At 41.1% G+C, this 16,992-nt stretch overlaps 2 protein-coding genes across 3 annotated transcripts in view; one reads left to right on the top strand and one right to left on the bottom strand.

The window, feature by feature from the left end:
* LOC139370879 (calcium-dependent secretion activator 1-like) overlaps positions 1-6,914 on the top strand; it is a 149,508-nt gene extending 142,594 nt beyond the window's left edge. For both annotated transcript variants that reach the window (XM_071110733.1, XM_071110734.1), the window contains 7 exons: positions 996-1,143; positions 1,257-1,331; positions 1,505-1,588; positions 1,730-1,762; positions 2,181-2,288; positions 5,235-5,339; positions 6,724-6,914. In XM_071110733.1, coding sequence (XP_070966834.1) covers positions 996-1,143; positions 1,257-1,331; positions 1,505-1,588; positions 1,730-1,762; positions 2,181-2,288; positions 5,235-5,339; positions 6,724-6,900 — 730 coding nt within the window. In that variant the 3' untranslated portion in view covers positions 6,901-6,914. The remainder of the gene's footprint in view (positions 1-995; positions 1,144-1,256; positions 1,332-1,504; positions 1,589-1,729; positions 1,763-2,180; positions 2,289-5,234; positions 5,340-6,723) is intronic.
* Positions 6,915-8,361: 1,447 nt separating this feature from the next.
* The window catches only part of LOC139370881 (receptor-type tyrosine-protein phosphatase gamma-like), a 266,165-nt gene continuing 257,534 nt past the window's right edge, over positions 8,362-16,992 (bottom strand). Inside the window, exons 22-28 of the mRNA XM_071110735.1 lie at positions 16,713-16,806; positions 12,950-13,026; positions 12,407-12,535; positions 12,073-12,219; positions 11,575-11,717; positions 11,256-11,391; positions 8,362-10,976 (exon numbers count right to left, since the gene is read on the bottom strand). Of these exons, the coding sequence (XP_070966836.1) occupies positions 10,830-10,976; positions 11,256-11,391; positions 11,575-11,717; positions 12,073-12,219; positions 12,407-12,535; positions 12,950-13,026; positions 16,713-16,806 (873 nt within the window). The 3' untranslated portion in view covers positions 8,362-10,829. The remainder of the gene's footprint in view (positions 10,977-11,255; positions 11,392-11,574; positions 11,718-12,072; positions 12,220-12,406; positions 12,536-12,949; positions 13,027-16,712; positions 16,807-16,992) is intronic.

The raw sequence follows: 16,992 nt of genomic DNA on the forward strand, positions 1-16,992 counted from the left end.
TTATTTATTACAAAAAACACAAGGAAGGGGTAACATTAAAGTATTAGAACATGAAGGACAAACAATACAGCATCAAGACACTATCAAACATGTATCAGACTTTCCGCAACAGAGCCATCCTTATTGTGTGAGGGTGTTTGTGCATGATAGTGATAGAAAATATACGTCATAGTGTCCTTTTTCATGATCACAATCTTGTGAAACCCGAACCCTCCAAGATCCCCCTACAGTTCCCCAATAGCTGTCCCTCAACCATTCGAGAACCCTCCCACAGTGCCCCCCCTGGAATAATTAAAATAAAATACAATTAATTCCATTCCCCACACCCAAGAACCCCCCCAATGCACCAACAACTAAGAGAATGAACTAAAGAGAAAAAAGGAAAAGACAGAAGAAAACAACAAACAACAATGCAAAAACGATTATACAAAATACATTTAAAACAAAGGATATCAAGGACACCTGAAATCATAACAGCAATGCCAACTGTATATGTTTGTGTGCATGTCTGGCACTATTACATGTGTGTGTGTGTTCTTGTATGTGTTTATTTGAATGAGAGTGTGTGTATATGCATGTGTACAAACACCTGCACGGCATCAGCCTCAGGCAAACCGGCATTAGTTGTAAAAACACTGCCACTTAGTGTCATTCAAATACTAATATTCATTATTTAATAGAAAAAAACTGCACTAACTATTACAAGACTAAAATAGCTGTGACTAATACAAGACTAAAATTGTCATGAGTTTTAGTTGACTGACAATAACTAAAACTAACGAAGGATGAAATGACTCAAATGTGACTAAGACTAAAATGTATTTTAAGACTAAAACTAAAATGGCTGCCAAAATGAACACTGGTGTGTGGTGTTGTGTACTGCCAGTGTTGGTGTGTGTGTGTGTGTGTGTCTCGATCATGTGGCTGGACATGAGCCTCTGCCTCAAACTAAATACCATACATGACATAGAGATGTTCCCTGACGTGTATTGCAGCACTAGGATGGCATTTGAGTCCAAGCTGGCAAAGAGCAGCAGGGGTACAGACTTCCGCATCTCCGCAGCAATATGCACCATGTTCAATGTGATGGTGGACGCAAAGGACCAGTCTTCCAAGCTGTGTGCCATGGAGATGGGCCAGGAGGTAAGACTGTGGCACTACCAATGCAAAGGTTGTGGGGTCAATTCCCAGAAGGGATCACCTACTAAAACTGTACCACCCAAATAGATGAAATGTGTGTTAAATATCTCTTTCAGAAACAGTATCACACCCAGATAGATGAACTGATTGAGGAGAGTGTAAAGGACATGATCCAACTCATGGTGGCAAAGGTACACTTAGTTTTTCTTCTTGTCCTCCCTGATGATACGTAACTCGTATTGTGGTTGGCCTCGTAGTGCTTTGTGGCACTAGAAAAGTAGACCAAGGGGATTTTGCAGTCTGGGATAAATGTTGTTATTATTCGTTTGTTTGTTTATTGTTGTTTGCGTGTCCCACTTCTCAGTTTGTGGTTATTCTGGAGGGTCTGTTGGCCAAGATCTCCCGATACGATGAAGGCACTCTATTCTCATCGTTCATGTCATTCACGGTAAGACAAGGCTTCTCTGCTGTACCGCCTCCAATATCATACCAGATGGCACTATGCTTCCGTCAATTATTCGAGGTATACTGGTGACTGCAAATGATGGAATTCTCATATTTTCTTGTCACAATCTGCCTGTAATTTCAGGTGAAAGCTGCCTCAAAGTATGTGGACGTCCCTGTAAGTGTGCCACGGTCCCAGTTGATCTCTGTAAAAATGTCAAACCAGTAGAAAAGCTATGCAGTCAGAAAGGAAGTACTTATCGTTTCCTTAATTCAAAATCAAAATACATTCTCGTGTGTTTTGGGTGATTTAACTGTACTGTGCATAGCTGATACATTCTTCCCACGTAACCCCTTACCACGGCCCCTCCCACCCCGCCTCTATGTCTTTAACACTATTGTACCGTGGGAGTCTGTATAAAGTACATTCTTATTTAATTGAATCGGGTTTTCTAAATTTTTTATTATATTTGCCATGTATTTTCAATAAATGTTTACAATCTGCATCCCTGTACATGTGACTAATAAACTCAATATAATCTGAATCTGATATAAATGACAGATTTACAACGTCTATGTTTCTGGTGTGTTTGCAGAAGCCTGGGATGGACGTTGCAGACGGTTATGTCACCTGTGTCCGCCATTCTCAGGACATTCTACGAGATAAGGTCAATGAGGAGGTGTATATAGAAAGGTTATTTGATGTAAGTAAGATGCCGTCTCCCCCTGACCAATAGGGAGGGAACTTTCCAGAATGTGGCAAAACAATTGTGACAGGAAAGGGATATTATATGTCACATTTTAAGACCAGGCGCTGTGTGTATGCCTACCACAGCCTGGAACAGAAGAGGCTTGTGTTTTATTATCTTCCTCTATAGGCTTTTCTCCCCGTCTCTCTATCTCTTTTTCTCTGTTCTCTGAACCTCTGCTCCTGCCCACTCTATTCTGGTGTGCATCGCCACAGTGCTTTTGGACCTTTGTGGATTGGTTGGATCACTTTTGTTTACAAGCAAAGAGTCCAAGCAAGCACCATCGGGCAGGATTATCGAAAGCAGTGCTCTCTGGGTAAAGAAAGATAAAGAAATGATGTACAGGTCATCTAATAAACTCCAACACTAGGATACGTAATAACCAACTTTCCCTTTTTGTCTAAGTAATACTAAATAATAAACAGTATTTTAAAATGCACGTTCACGTTTGCAAAGCAAAAGCCAATGATATGAGAGCACTGTCTTACAAGCACATAATCCTTATGTGGTACATTAGAAATAATGTGTCCACCATTTTCGTGAGGTGTACTACGGTGACGTGTGTTTGCTTCATACCCCTGAAATGTATAAACTGTACAGTATTGTGGTGCACAGGTGTATGTGTGTGTGTGTGTGTGTGTGTGTGTGTGTGTGTGTGTGTGTGTGTGTGTGTGTGTGTGTGTGTGTGTGTGTGTGTGTGTGTGTGTGTGTGTGTGTGTTGGCTTTGTATGTTTGAAAGGCGTGTGGCAATGTGCTGGAGTCGTTTAGTACGTGTGTTGGCTGTATATTAGTGTATTTGAGAGGTGATACTTTGTGCAGTAGCCTACTGTTCCTGCGCTGTCACTGTGTGTGTGTTAGCTTTGAGTGTTTGTGATGTGTGCTGTTATGTGCTAGAGTGGTGTGTATTTTGTGTTTGCAAGGTGTGATGTACTACTGTAAAGCGTGTTTAATTCCATCTTTAAGGTCAACACTGACTGTCCCTGTCTCTCTCCTTGTGTTTCCACACTGCTTAAGAGTACAGCCCCTCCACCCCACTGTTTCTGATGTGTGATTGTATAGCTGGCTCTAACCTGGCCTTACCCAGCACTACCACGTTTGACTGTTTCTTGTCTTTTGAGCTGTGGATGTTTTGGTTTTAAATGTTGTATTTCCGTTAGTTTTGGAGTGTCTTTGATGATTATGTTTTGTTTTATTTAACATAATTTCCCCTCCTAATGCTATTATATTCAATCCATCTCTTTGCATGTAGTATCTCTGCTGCGTCTCTCTCTCTCTCTCTCTCTCTCTCTCTCTCTTTCTTTCTATTCACTCTCTCAATTACTTTCTTTCTTTCTCTATTAACCCCATAACTCCTGCCGCCTCCTCTTTTCTTCAAAAAAGTGGCACTTATCTCTAATGTCGCGTTGTTTTAGCACATTATGTTGATAAGGCATGATTTCAAGTCAAATAATCTTCCTGTGTACATCTTCTAGCATGACCTTGCACCTCTAAGAGTTATGCCTCAGTCATACTACACATACAGCCCACCAACCGCACGCACGCACGCACGCACTCACCCAGCCACCCACGAAGCCACCAAACCCACCTTCCTTCCAGGTCTGCATGCACTGCACGCACATACTGTAGGCTCAACTCGACAGTGTGAAGTGGACAGGCATCCATCCGCTAAAATCTGACCTCAATGCGTCAAGCCAAAACCTCCTGACCAACCAGTCATCTCTACAGGACAAAAACCAACCTGGTTACAATCAAATTAGAGCTAGGGCAATTAGACCAATCAAACTAACAAAATAAACAACCAAGCCAGGTCCAATCCTAGCTCTGCAGGTCTTTCATTCCTGGCCCTGCCTACTCACTCCACATGACTCAAAGTTCATTTTTCTTTTTCTGGACGTTCGAAGGAGGACGACAGTTTCCTATCTTCCTTGGTTCATCACTCTTCTTCTCTCGTGTGCTGTTCTCTTATAACTTGCTCTCTACTATGAATCATCTGGGTCAATCTTATCCTACACTCTGAATGAATGAAACATTCTTCAAATAAGGTATAAGAAAATAGCACAACTGTCTGCTCCTTGCCTGCCTAGCCATTTACTCACTTTGTCATTATGATTTCATTTCGGCAAATGATCGAGTTGAAACGAGACTGTGAAGTTAGAGTATGTAGAATGAATGTTCTACGATGTTGTCGTGTTGCTTATGTGTATTGAAGAACCTTCACAAGGCTTTAGTGCTGGTCTAGATCATTTGAAGTAAAGCATTTATGATAAATTCAGATCCCCTTACAATATACTGTACAAATGGTACATGGGTATGCCATATGATGTTCAGTTTAGACATTTACCTACTAAGAACAACTTGTGTCAAGTAGATATTTCTGTCCCTGATTGTACTGGAGACAGAAAGTTTGTGCCAGAAAACATGAACATTTTATAGTTTTAATGTCTAGCTAGCACTACTAATATACCCTGGCAATGTATTAATCATTTCATTGTTTCCCTCGGATTTACTTAGTGCCATGCAGTGCTTGGAAAAATGGGAATTCTGAAAGAATTAATTGGCTTTTTTCTGAAACAAGTATTTTATGCATGTTCAGTGTGTGTTTATTTCTCCACTGCAGAGTGTGTGTGTGTGTGTGTCTTTTTTTTCTTCTCTAAATATCTGTCATGTCTTTCCTGGTAAATACTGTAAATGTCTGTGTGTGTTAGGTGTCGGAAAGTACTTTGCTATGTGCTAGTGTGTTTTGCTTGTAAGACGTGTGTGTGTGTGTGTGTGTTCACTAGAGAACATATCAAGCTGCATCTTGATATGCAGAGAGCTCTAGTTTGTGCTTGTTTGTGTTTGCGTCTACGTGTGTGTGTGTGTGTGTTTTGCTGGAGAACGCTGTGTTTGTGTGTGTTGCAGCAATGGTACACAGCCACCATGAACCTACTGGGGACCTGGCTCACTGAGCGCATGGACCAGCAGCTCCATCTCTACCAGCTCAAGATCCTCATCAGGATCGTCAAGGTAACTCACTGCCAGGGTAGGGGTTGATAATCTGCACTGTAACTCAGCTATTGTAACTATTTTGACACTAGTGTCGCTTTATTTGATAGCAAAATGGGAAGATGATTGAAAATGTACACTGAAAACATGTCAAGGTAACACAAGCCTTGTGCTCACACTGCAGGCCTTAATGCTCAAATCAGTTTTGGAATACTGACTGTCCAAACAGGAAGTTACAAGTGACAATTGGATTTGTGTGTTCAGACTAGTCATTTGCTGTCATGGCTACGCTAGTTGTCATGGTAATGGCAGGTGTGCGTGTGCAATGGTGTTGGTCGTGGCGGTGCTCATGCTTTCTGTCACTCAGAAGTTGTTTTTTAGCAAGCTAATGTGACAATGATGCCTGCCATGGAAGTGTCCCAGCTGCTTTGAATATTTGAAATCATAGTGTGAGAACACATTTAAAGCCTTAAAGGATAAGATGATCCAACGTTCAGAACAATAACTAGCATGCTAGCTAGCTGTTTAGCTTTCTAGCACATTCACTCGTTTATTTGCAAACAATTAACAAGCTAGTTAGTAGGGTTGAGTGGTATTCAGATTTTCATGGCGTCATATTGTCTCTGTAACTTACTGGGGTATACGCTGTTACCGAATGTGCACTCAATAGGCGCAATTTCTTTAGCGCACAAAAAAAGTGTTCTTGATCCAGGAGGGGATTGAATGTCTCTGCTGTAGCCAAGAAGCTGGGTCTTGACAGCTAGCCACTTAGCTAGCAAGTCAGCAAATCAAATGCACAGCTGGAGCCCTCAGCTGGATATCATTTATTTGACACATCTTGGATATCTTATAGGTATACTTAACTTATAAACAGTGGCGTAGGACACACCCCCGCCACGGTTTTGAAAATCATACCGTCGGTATATCGACGGTATAAACGCTATATCGCCTAAGCCTATTAGTTAGCTACCATATGTTCTTGTCAAACTGTCAGCAGAGTAGCTAGCAGGCAACAAGATATGCAAAATACCAGTCTAAAAAACAAATTCATCAGATTTGACTGTTCAGACACAAGTTGCATGACCAGGAATCAGATTTGTATGAAATGTGGCTTGATATATCTGATTCCATGTGCTTTTTGGTTGTTCAGACTGCAGGAAAAAGATCCATTCGAATCGGATATGACAAAAAATGGGATAGAGTCACTTCAAACTGCCAGTATGAACAAGGCTAAAATGGTATGGTAGGGGTTAATAGTGCATTGTAGAGATATCTTTATATTCACTGTCATTGATTACCATGGCGTCTACCTGTAACTCAGTGGCACAAGTTATTTGTCGAGCCTTTAGCTACTTCATCCCTCTATACTTGCTAATCGCCCTCTTAATCATCCATCTCCTTGTAGAAAAAGTACCGTGACTTCCGTCTGCAGGGGGTGCTAGACTCCACCCTGAACAGTAAGATGTATGACACTGTGAGGAACAGGCTGACCCTGGAGGAGGCCAACGCATCCATGAAAGAGGGAGGCATGGGGGGCATCTCCATGAAGGACAGCGACGAAGAGGACGAAGACGATGACTAGAGTTGCAGCGCCGCCCGACCTCAGAACTGGCACCGACACCTCCCTTTACCCCCCCCCCGTCTCCACTCACATGACTTAGCCTGGTAACCAATGCATGTACCAACTCTGTTACTCAGACAGCCACTTTAGGTCCTCTTTGTCATCTTAAAGTGCCCATGAAGGACCTATAATAAACAATAAAAATAGTAATTACTATACTGAGGAAAAATAATACAAATAAATATGTTGAAAAAATAAACCATGAATGACAGTTTAGCTGTGTCATGATGAAGATAGCACTGATGATATCTTTGACTCATTGATTTCTAAATTCATTTCTGTGTTCCTAAGCAATATGGAGTACCATTTGTTTGACAATGTTGAGTGAGATTATTAGGTGTGTCCCTGTCCAATGCAAACCTATATGGCGCTTCTTTGTTGTATTCTACATTCATTATAATGGTACATTGTTGTGACAATGAGTGTATAGACCCTTTTCTTTGTATTGACTATCTTTAAGTGGATGCCAACTGCTTCAAACTGAAAATGACCCTCTGTATTTAAGTTCAATGCTGTTTAGGATAAGCATCTCGTCTACTCACTCTACTGTACTCTCAGCACCATAGTATGTTCTAGACCGTCTGTCCCTCATCTGTGTCAATGCTCTGTGACCTCATAATCTTTCACCCTATCACTAACGAGACATCGTCCAGCAGCCATCTTGAACTAAAATGAGTGGGTATTCTGGAAATGCAATATTCTCAAAGCTCCATTTTGATATCTTGGAGATTTATATTTTTCTTTCTACATTGTTGAAACGACCTTGAAACAGGTTCTAATCTATTTGAAATTTAGTTGCACGTTTACAGAGAAAAGAGAGCTGAAAATAAACGTTTTTTTTATTTGACCAAAATGAAAGTTGGTCTGTCTTTTTAGTTTTATTACGTACTTGATTAGAATGAGATGTGTGGCATTTCTTTGGGTCTCACTGTTGTTTTGTATATACACCGCTGTACATTGCATTCTGAGCCAACGCTGCATGCCCGTGGGTCCCCACCCTCTCCGAATGCTTTCCGTTTTGTGTGAAAATTAGCTGGTGGATTAATTATTGCTTTTGCCTTATGAAAGCCAACAGTTGTAATATGCAAGAGCTGTGGCCTCTAAATAAAATGACTGTACAAATACACAATTGTTCTCTGTGTGTCATTTATAGAATATGTAAATTACCTATTTGACCCAGGGAAAGGGGGACATGAAATGTTTTCAACCTGCACACTGAGAAACACCAAAGTGCATAATGGCGAGGTTCGGGATAACTGTCAACCAACTACTGACAACCAGCAGAGGGCAACATTGTGACCATAGAAAATAGAACTGCCCTTGAGGGGTTAACAACTATAGAAACGGGCTCATAAAAGCAGAACAATGAAAACCCTGCCTCATACTACGGTAAATCTCACACAAATAGACAACACCAGGATGAAGTACATCAAAACCCATACTTTATTTAATGTATAGCAATACAATTTACATATTAAATAACACTATTACACTATAATAATATGATATCATATGACAGTACCATAGTAATACAACACCATGGCACTATCATACAATGACAATATAATAAATGGACCAAACCATTTCATTTCTTCACGTTTACAAAATCGAACAACTGCTGAACTTGCTTAGATGGGTTGAGGAGGCAAACTTTACTCAGTGACTCCCGGGATCTTTTTCATCCATAGCGCACACTGGTCTGATGTAGTCTATAGCAAAAGTCTGATATTCAAAATGGGGAGGAATAACATATTCTTGACCCCGAGAGAAAAACAAATTATTTACGGTGAACATCCCGAATGGTATCCTATTCCCTACTGTATATAGTGCACCTCTTTTGATCAAATGTAGGGCACCATATAGAGAATAGGATGCCATTTTAGAAGCAGTCGTGGACTTGTGTTGGAAGGTGATGGCAGTCTACTTGTATCCATGGAGACATGATTCCTACATACTCACCACGAATACAAGAGGAGGATACTGTTACAAAGAAAAAAAGCTTCATACGAAAATAAAAGGTCTATAATGATCACACAGCAAACATTAGAACGTCCAAGAAGACTGATCCTTGAAGTAAATATGTACATACCTTCGAAATAGGAAATTACACTCATGTTATAAATGAAATATGTAGAAAGCGTAACGTTAATAATAATGATAATGATTGAGATACATTTAAAAGTTACACATGCAAAACAAATGGTTGTTGGCTGCCAAAAACTGTTTCCCATTGTGACAAATAAGCATGTAATAAGTCAGGACTTTTCTCCAAATGTTGGAGAGTTGTGACTTCATTTAAGAAGCTTCTCGTGGAGAGAGAAGAGGGGGAAAAAAAAGGAAACTACAGCATCTATGTATAAGTACAGGGTATAGCTACATGGTACAGTATGAATGAGTAAAGTAGATATTGTTGTTTGGTGTAGGGGTTAGTTAAAATCCAGTTCAAACGTAATTTCACATGGTGAAGTATGGGCTTACACTATGGACTTTCATTAGGATGAACGCGTCATGTGACTGACCGTTGTCCCGAAACACATTCTAAGAACTTTGTGGTAACATTGCAACAACCATGTAATAATATAATTTTTTAGTCCAATTACAGTCAAACAACTTTCTTGTTGCAATTTTCAGCCACGTCTTTGGTTATAATGAAAGAAAAACACTTCCGCCTCGAGATGATGTTAAGACTACGAGAACTCCATTAATTTGGTAAGATGAAAGCTGTATTTTATGAAGTAAACTTTATATTAAGTAAAACAGTTGATGCAAGATAAGCCACATGTAGAGCTGGGTTGGACAAAATGGACACTATGGGTCTTGATCCACACAAGGCGAGAGGGGGAATGATATACAGTATACAAAACCAGCTGCTTACTTTGATAAAGGATATAGTCATATATATTACAAAACAATATAAATCTTAATATAAAGCAATAAATGTTCACAGTAGTTGTAATACTACTTTTTAAAAATCTAAGTAACGGGTATAATTTACAAATATGAATGGGGATATTTGGGTAATATAGTTATAATATGTATAAGTAACATAGTATCTCTACAGATTAACATTTTCCTTGGATAAGGTGGGGTTTCCAAAATAAGTGTTGGCCAGATAATAGTGATGCAATGCATGTTGGGTGAGCTGTACTGTAATAAAATGTACTGAACTGGGATGGTCTGTATTACGAAATCTATTGGCCTGGAAGATCATGTTGACCTGTAGGGTCGTCCTTGGTCTTCACTGTTCATTCATTCATTGAGGCGAAAGTATTTTCTTTGCCACAATCCAAAATGGGTTCCAATGCAGGTAGTGGAGCGTGGAGCCAGGGTCGAGCTAACTGTACTGTATTATCTAACAGGGTTTTAGGCAGTAACACTGAAAGTATAGTGCAAACTGGACAGAGCTTCTTTCTTTTTCCACACGTGAAACAACTTAAACAGGTGCAAACCCTCAGCAGGATAACAATTAAGACAAAAATAATGAAGAAACAAATAAATATCAAAAAACATTATATCATCAGTGTAAAAAAAGGTAATCAGGTTACCGGTATTCATTTAACCAATAGTTCTGGCAAAAAAAGGCCTCGGGAAAGTCCGCCAAAGTTCTCTCCGTTTCTCAGAGTTGTACAAATTAAGTGCCTTCGGGTGGTGGTGTGAGCTACGGTGTGTTCATTCAGACTAATGACTCCAGTCAGACCAGTAACCAGTCAGACCAGTAACCAGTACAACCGGTCATACCAGTAACCAGTCAGACCAATACAACCAGTCAGACCAGTAACCAGTCAGACCAGTAACCAGTAGAACCCTTCAGATCAGTAACCAGTCAAACCAGTAACCAGTCAAACCAGTAACCAGTCAAACCAGTAACCAGTCAGTCAGTAACCAGTCAGTCAGACCAGCGACTCCATGCTCTCTGCAGGGTCTGATTCGTCCATTATGACAACCACTCCATTAGTGTCCATGTAGAGGGGGCACATCCCGCTATCTCTGCTGCTCACCAGGCTCAGCATGGCCTTGTACAGGTACTGATAGTGCTCCTGGAGAGACAGAGAGACACACGAGAGGGGAGGACAGAGAGACAGGTTAACACAACTGTTAATATTGACAACTGTTGTAACTTCAAATGTTACTAGGTCTAAGGTTGGGGACATGTTGAGAAGTCATGTCAGATCGAGCAATGACAACCACCATGTTACACAGACTGGAAGTGATATTTGTTCCTATGACTGAATGGAGATGTTGCAAGAAGTTAGTTATTGAAAATGGCTGATTATTAACAGCACCAATCCTCCTGGCTGGGTCATGGTTGAACTCACAATGTCTGTGAAGACTCCTGGCCTCATGAGGTTGATCATCTTAGCCACCTGATAGACATCCACAGCCCCTTCACTCTCCAGCTGCTGAGACAGCGTGGTGAGGGCACACAGAGTCCCCGCAGACACTGCCCCAAACCTACCAGGGACAGAGAGGGACATCTTGATACCAATTGAGCAATGTGTCCATTCCCCAAATAATTCAGGTTGCTCTGGAGGCAAAGGGGGAGGGTTGACCCGGTTCTAGATGGGTGTACCTAATAAACTGGACACTGAATGCACAGTATCTACACACAAGCGCACACACACCAGGCCCACTTACTCATCGTGTATGATGGTGGGTCCGTCTCGTGTCATGGCCTCCTCTTTAATGACATTGATGAGCTCGAAGGTGCTGCTGAGAGGAGCATCTGGGTTCGGCCATTTAGGGCACTGGAAATGTCTTACCTCCAGGACATAGTCATCCTGTTAGAGAGATGGAGACATATTACAGTCAGACACAACTAGGACAATGACAATACAGTACCACTACTCCAGGCCAGAACTGTAGTTTAACTAAAGCCCAATGTGATTGCACTTGGGAATGGGAATAACAACCTTCCCCTAAATGTCTTCAATTACAGTAACGTAGTTTAGGTAGAGCCTATCTGAAAATGGATGGGCTCAACCAAGGCCCAGTCCCACTGGTCCTCCCTCTAAGGACCACCCCGGGACAATCATGGCCCTTCTATCTGCATACCGGCATAACGGTCTAAGATGTTTTTATATACTGAGAGGTTACCTGTGAGGGGTAAAAGGTCAAAGATGAAGGTTATTGTACCTGCGTGGCCTCCAGTATAAAGTCGTGGATGATGATCTGTTCTTCGTTGGAGAGACACAATCTGTCCTTGCTGATCAGGGTGACAGTGAAGGCTAGGCAGTTCATTGCCTCCTCTCTGCTCGGCCAGTACACAAACTCATCCTCAGCCTAGGTACACATACGACAACACAGGCACACAGGTTAGATGAGTATAAGGTATAATATTTTATTTTCATATATTCCTTTTCAGCACTGATGCATAACCAGGCAAGGACAGTACAGTTTTACTTGACTAAGTAGGGTAAAAAGCATAAGAGACTTATGTTATAACCTGCTGGCCAGCTACTCTACTCACCAAACCGTGGTTGTCAGCAAGCATGACGATGATTTGGGCGTTGTGGTCCCAGATCATTCTCCAGAAGTCTGTGGTGGTGTGGGGCAAAGGATGCTGGGTAATGATGAACTCATTACTCCTGTAGTAACCCTGCATGGCCAAAGGTTGAATGTCAACATGTTAGCAGTCATACATAGTCAACAGCTCTCACAAAATCTTCTATAACATTATTAACCAATTACATTCACAGTGTCTGAACACCAGAAGGAATGTACTGTATTGTGTCTGTTAGGACTTACATTTCATATCAATGAGTTTTAAAGGTTACTGTCTTGATCGTGATGTACTGTGTACAGGCCCTTGGCCTCAGTTTCTCAGTATGAATTATTCGTTATGATAAATGGTGGACTGTTATTCATTAAGAGGCTTCACACAATAACAGTAAAACATGCAGGGTAATTATAATCATCAAGGGTACAGAACATATCATTATGTTCAGACACACCTATCAGACAGACAGGGTGGACATGAGATATGTGTGTGTGTGGTACAGCAGTATCATACCATTATGTAGGAGGCATTGATGTAGTCTGTGCCTTTCATTCCAGGGAGAGGGGCCAGTCCTACTCGAGCTCGTTCCGCTAGAGAGGGAGACAAAACGCATGCATTCAATCACACCACTAGCCTTGTGGTGCCATTGTACTGTACAGTGCTAACTAATAATGCACATATCACATGTCTGGACTACTGCAACTCTCTTTTGGTTGGACTCCTTGCTTGTGCCATCTAACCCCTGCAACTTATCCAGAATGCCACAGCGCGCCTGGTGTTCAGCCTTCCTAAGTTCTCCCATGTCCCCCGCTCCTCTGCCCACTCCACTGGCTTCCAGTCGAAGCCTGCATCCACTACAAGACCACAGTGCTTGCCTTCAGAGGAACTGCCCCTCCCTACCGCCAGGCTATGATCAAAACCTACACAGCCATCTTGAGCCCACAGTTCTTGAACCCCTGGTCTCTTGGTCGTTCTACCCGTACCTCTTCAAAGAGTATCTTCAATCAATCCCACAACCACTCCCCTTACAAAAAATAAAATGAAAATAACATGTATTTTCCTACTAGCACTGACCTTGCTGGTAGCCACTTTATTGAGGGAAAATGTACATACTATGACTGTTATATGTGGTGTCCAACCTAGCTATCTAAAGATAGTAACTGAGTCGCTCTGGGTAAATTATTAAAATGTAAATATCAACTATAAGCTACACACTGTTTCAACTACTGTGCTTTTGCTATGGCAGGATTGTCCCAAGGGTGGTTTTATTTGTCCCACCAAGATTTGAGCAAAAACATTTAGAAATGTTTTCATTGTTGGACATAAAAGACTGTAAAAGCACCAGGAAATCAGTTGGAAATCTGTTCTAAGTGTTCCCACGGATAATAGAAAGAAACGTGATTATACAGTTGAAGTGGGAAGTTTACATACACCTTAGCCAAATACATTTAAACTCAGTGTTTCAAAATTCCTGACATTTAATCCTAGAAAAAATCCCTGTTTTAGGTCAGTTAGGATAACCACTATTTTAAGAATGTGAAATGTCAGAATAATTGTAGAGAGAATGATTTATTTCAGCTTTTATTTCTTTCATCACATTCCCAGTGGGTCAGATTAGTATTTGGTAGAATTGACTTTAAATTGTTTAACTTGGGTCAAACATTTCAAGTAGCCTTCCACAAGCTTCCCGCAATAAGTTGGGTGAATTTTGGCCCATTCCTCCTGACAGATCTGTTGCAACTGAGTCAGGTTTGTAGGCCTCCTTGCTCGCACACGCTTTTTTAGTTCTGCCCACACATTTTCTATATGATTGAGGTCAGGGCTTTCTGATGGACACTCCAATACCTTGACCTTGTTGTCCTTAAGCCATTTTGCCACAACTTTGGAAGTATGCTTGGGGTCATTGTCCATTTGGAAGACCCATTTGCGACCAAGCTTTATTCACTTCCTGACTGATGTCTTGAGATGTAACTTCAATATATCCACATAATTATCCTGCCTCATGATGCCATCTATTTTGTGAAGTGCACCAGTCCCTCCTGCAGCAAAGCCACCCCACAACATGATGCTGCCACCCCCGTGCTTCACGGTTGAGATGGTGTTCTTCGGCTTGCAAGCCTCCCCCTTTTTCCTGCAAACATAACAATGGTCATTATGGCCAAACAGTTGTATTTTTGTTTCATCAGATCAGAGGACATTTCTCCAAAAAGTACGATCTTTGTCCCCATGTGCAGTTGCAAAGCATAGTCTGGCTTTTTTATGGCGGTTTTGGAGCTGTGGCTTCTTCCTTGCTGAGCAGCCTTTAAGGTTATGTCGGTATAGGACTCGTTTTTCTGTTGATATAGATACCTTTGTACCGGTTTCCTCCAGCATCTTCACAAGGTCCTTTGCTGTTGTTCTGGGATTGATTTGCACTTTTAGCACCAAAGAATTCGCACCACCAGAATGCGTCTCCTTCCTGAGCGGTATGACGGCTGTGTGGTCCCATGGTGTTTATACTTGCGTACTATTGTTTGTACAGATGAACGTGGTACCTTCAGGTGTTGAATTGTGGTGGTCTACAATCTTGGCTGATTTCTTTTGATTTTCCCATGATGTCAAGCAAAGAGGCACTGAGTTTGAAGGTAGGCCTTGAAATACATCCACAGGTACACCTCCAATTGACTCAAATTATGTCAATTAGCCTATCAGAATCTTCTAAAGCCATAACATAATTTTCTGAATTTTTCCAAGCTGTTTAAAAGCACAGTCTTGTGATACAGTCACAGAATTGTGATACAGTAAATTATAAGTGAAATAATTTGTCTGTAAACAATTGTTGGAAAAATTACTTGTGTCATGCACAAAGTAGATGTCCTAACCGACTTGCCAAAACTATAGTTTGTTGACCTTTCTGGCGCAGGGGTCCCACTAGTGACCCACCTCGACAACATCCAGTGAAATTCCAGAGCTCCAAATTCTAAATACAGAAAACGTAATATTAAACCTTCATGATAATACAAGTGTCATACATGATTCTTTAGCTTAGAATCTTAGCAATCTAACCGCATCATAGGATTTCAAGAAAGCTTTACGGCGAAAGCACAGCATTTTATTATCTGAGGTCAGCGCCCCACAACAGCATATTATCCAAACAAGCACAGGCGTCACAAAATCCAAAATAGCAATAAAATAAGTGACTTACCTTTGAAGATCTTCCTCTGATCACAATCACAAGAGTCCCAGGAACACAATGAATGGTCGTTTTGTTCAATAAATTCCTTCTTTATATCCCAAATAGTCAGTTTAGTAGGCGTCATTGAGTTCAGTAATCCACCCGTTCAGAATGCAGACATAGGAGTTCAAAGAGTTACCAGTACAGTTTATCCAAACAAATCAAACGACGTTTCCAATTCATTATTAGGTACTCTATTATCTAAATAAACAATAATATTTCATACGGAGCAAACTATTTCCAATAGGAAAGGAAAAGAAAGCAGCGCACTCCCTTGGTCACGCGCGCAATGAGACTAATTTTGCCATGGGACTTCCTGAGGACAAAAAACTATTCCTCGTTGGTTATTCGGAATACAAGCCTGAAACCATGTATAAAGACTGTTGACATCTAGTGGAAGCCATAGGAACTGCAATTTGGGAGGTGGAAGTCTTTGGTTTCAATAGCTTAAGCTTGGAATTGGCTGGCAGGTCAACAGAAAAAAAAATGGTCCTCGGGTTTTCGCCTGCCAAATCAGTTGTGTTATATTCACAGACATAATGTTAACAGTTTTAGAAACTTTAGAGTGTTTTCTATCCAATACTAGCTTCTGGGCCTGAGTAACAGGCAGTTTACTTTGGACAAATCAGTCATCCAAAATTCCAAATACTGCCCCCTATCCCTAACAAGAAATTTGTGGTGGTTGAAAAACTAGTTTTAAAGACTCCAACCTAAGTTTATGTAAACTTCCGACTTCAACTGTATACAAGCGTAAGCAAGGTTTGAAATTATTATGTTTTAGTCAAATATATTCCTTGTTTTATTCGTACGTCAATTTGCAGTCAACAAATTATTTGTACTCATGTTCCGGGCCCCTGACCATCTGCTCAAGAAAAAATCAGCCCGCGGCTGAATCTACCCTACCCTATGGCGGAGTCACATGGTGGGTTAAAAAATCTCATACACTCTATTTCTATAGCCTAATGTCTCAGGCGAACTGGCAAAGCATGTTCGAACTGGCAAGGCATGACTACAGAAATGGATAATATAGCCTAGACTACTATCTAGAAATACTGTACTCACATGGAACCACTGAGGAGTTGCGGTTCTTCTCCTTGTTGCAGTCTTTCTGGGCGCTGAAGCACTCTATGAAGTGAGTGTTACACTGGGTCAGCAGCTGGAGAGACAGCGGGGGAAGAAGAGTTGGATCAGATCACTAGAACAACATCGAGTGAATGGATATGAATGGGCATCAATGTATACTTGGTCGTATTATACTGGCTGGGTGACAATGTCTACCTACAATCTTTAGTACAGCCCTTCAACTCTCTAAGGATGATATTCATTACATAAGTAGTACGTA

The sequence above is a fragment of the Oncorhynchus clarkii genome, chromosome 17, assembly GCF_045791955.1.
Source record: "Oncorhynchus clarkii lewisi isolate Uvic-CL-2024 chromosome 17, UVic_Ocla_1.0, whole genome shotgun sequence".
NCBI lineage: Eukaryota > Metazoa > Chordata > Actinopteri > Salmoniformes > Salmonidae > Oncorhynchus > Oncorhynchus clarkii.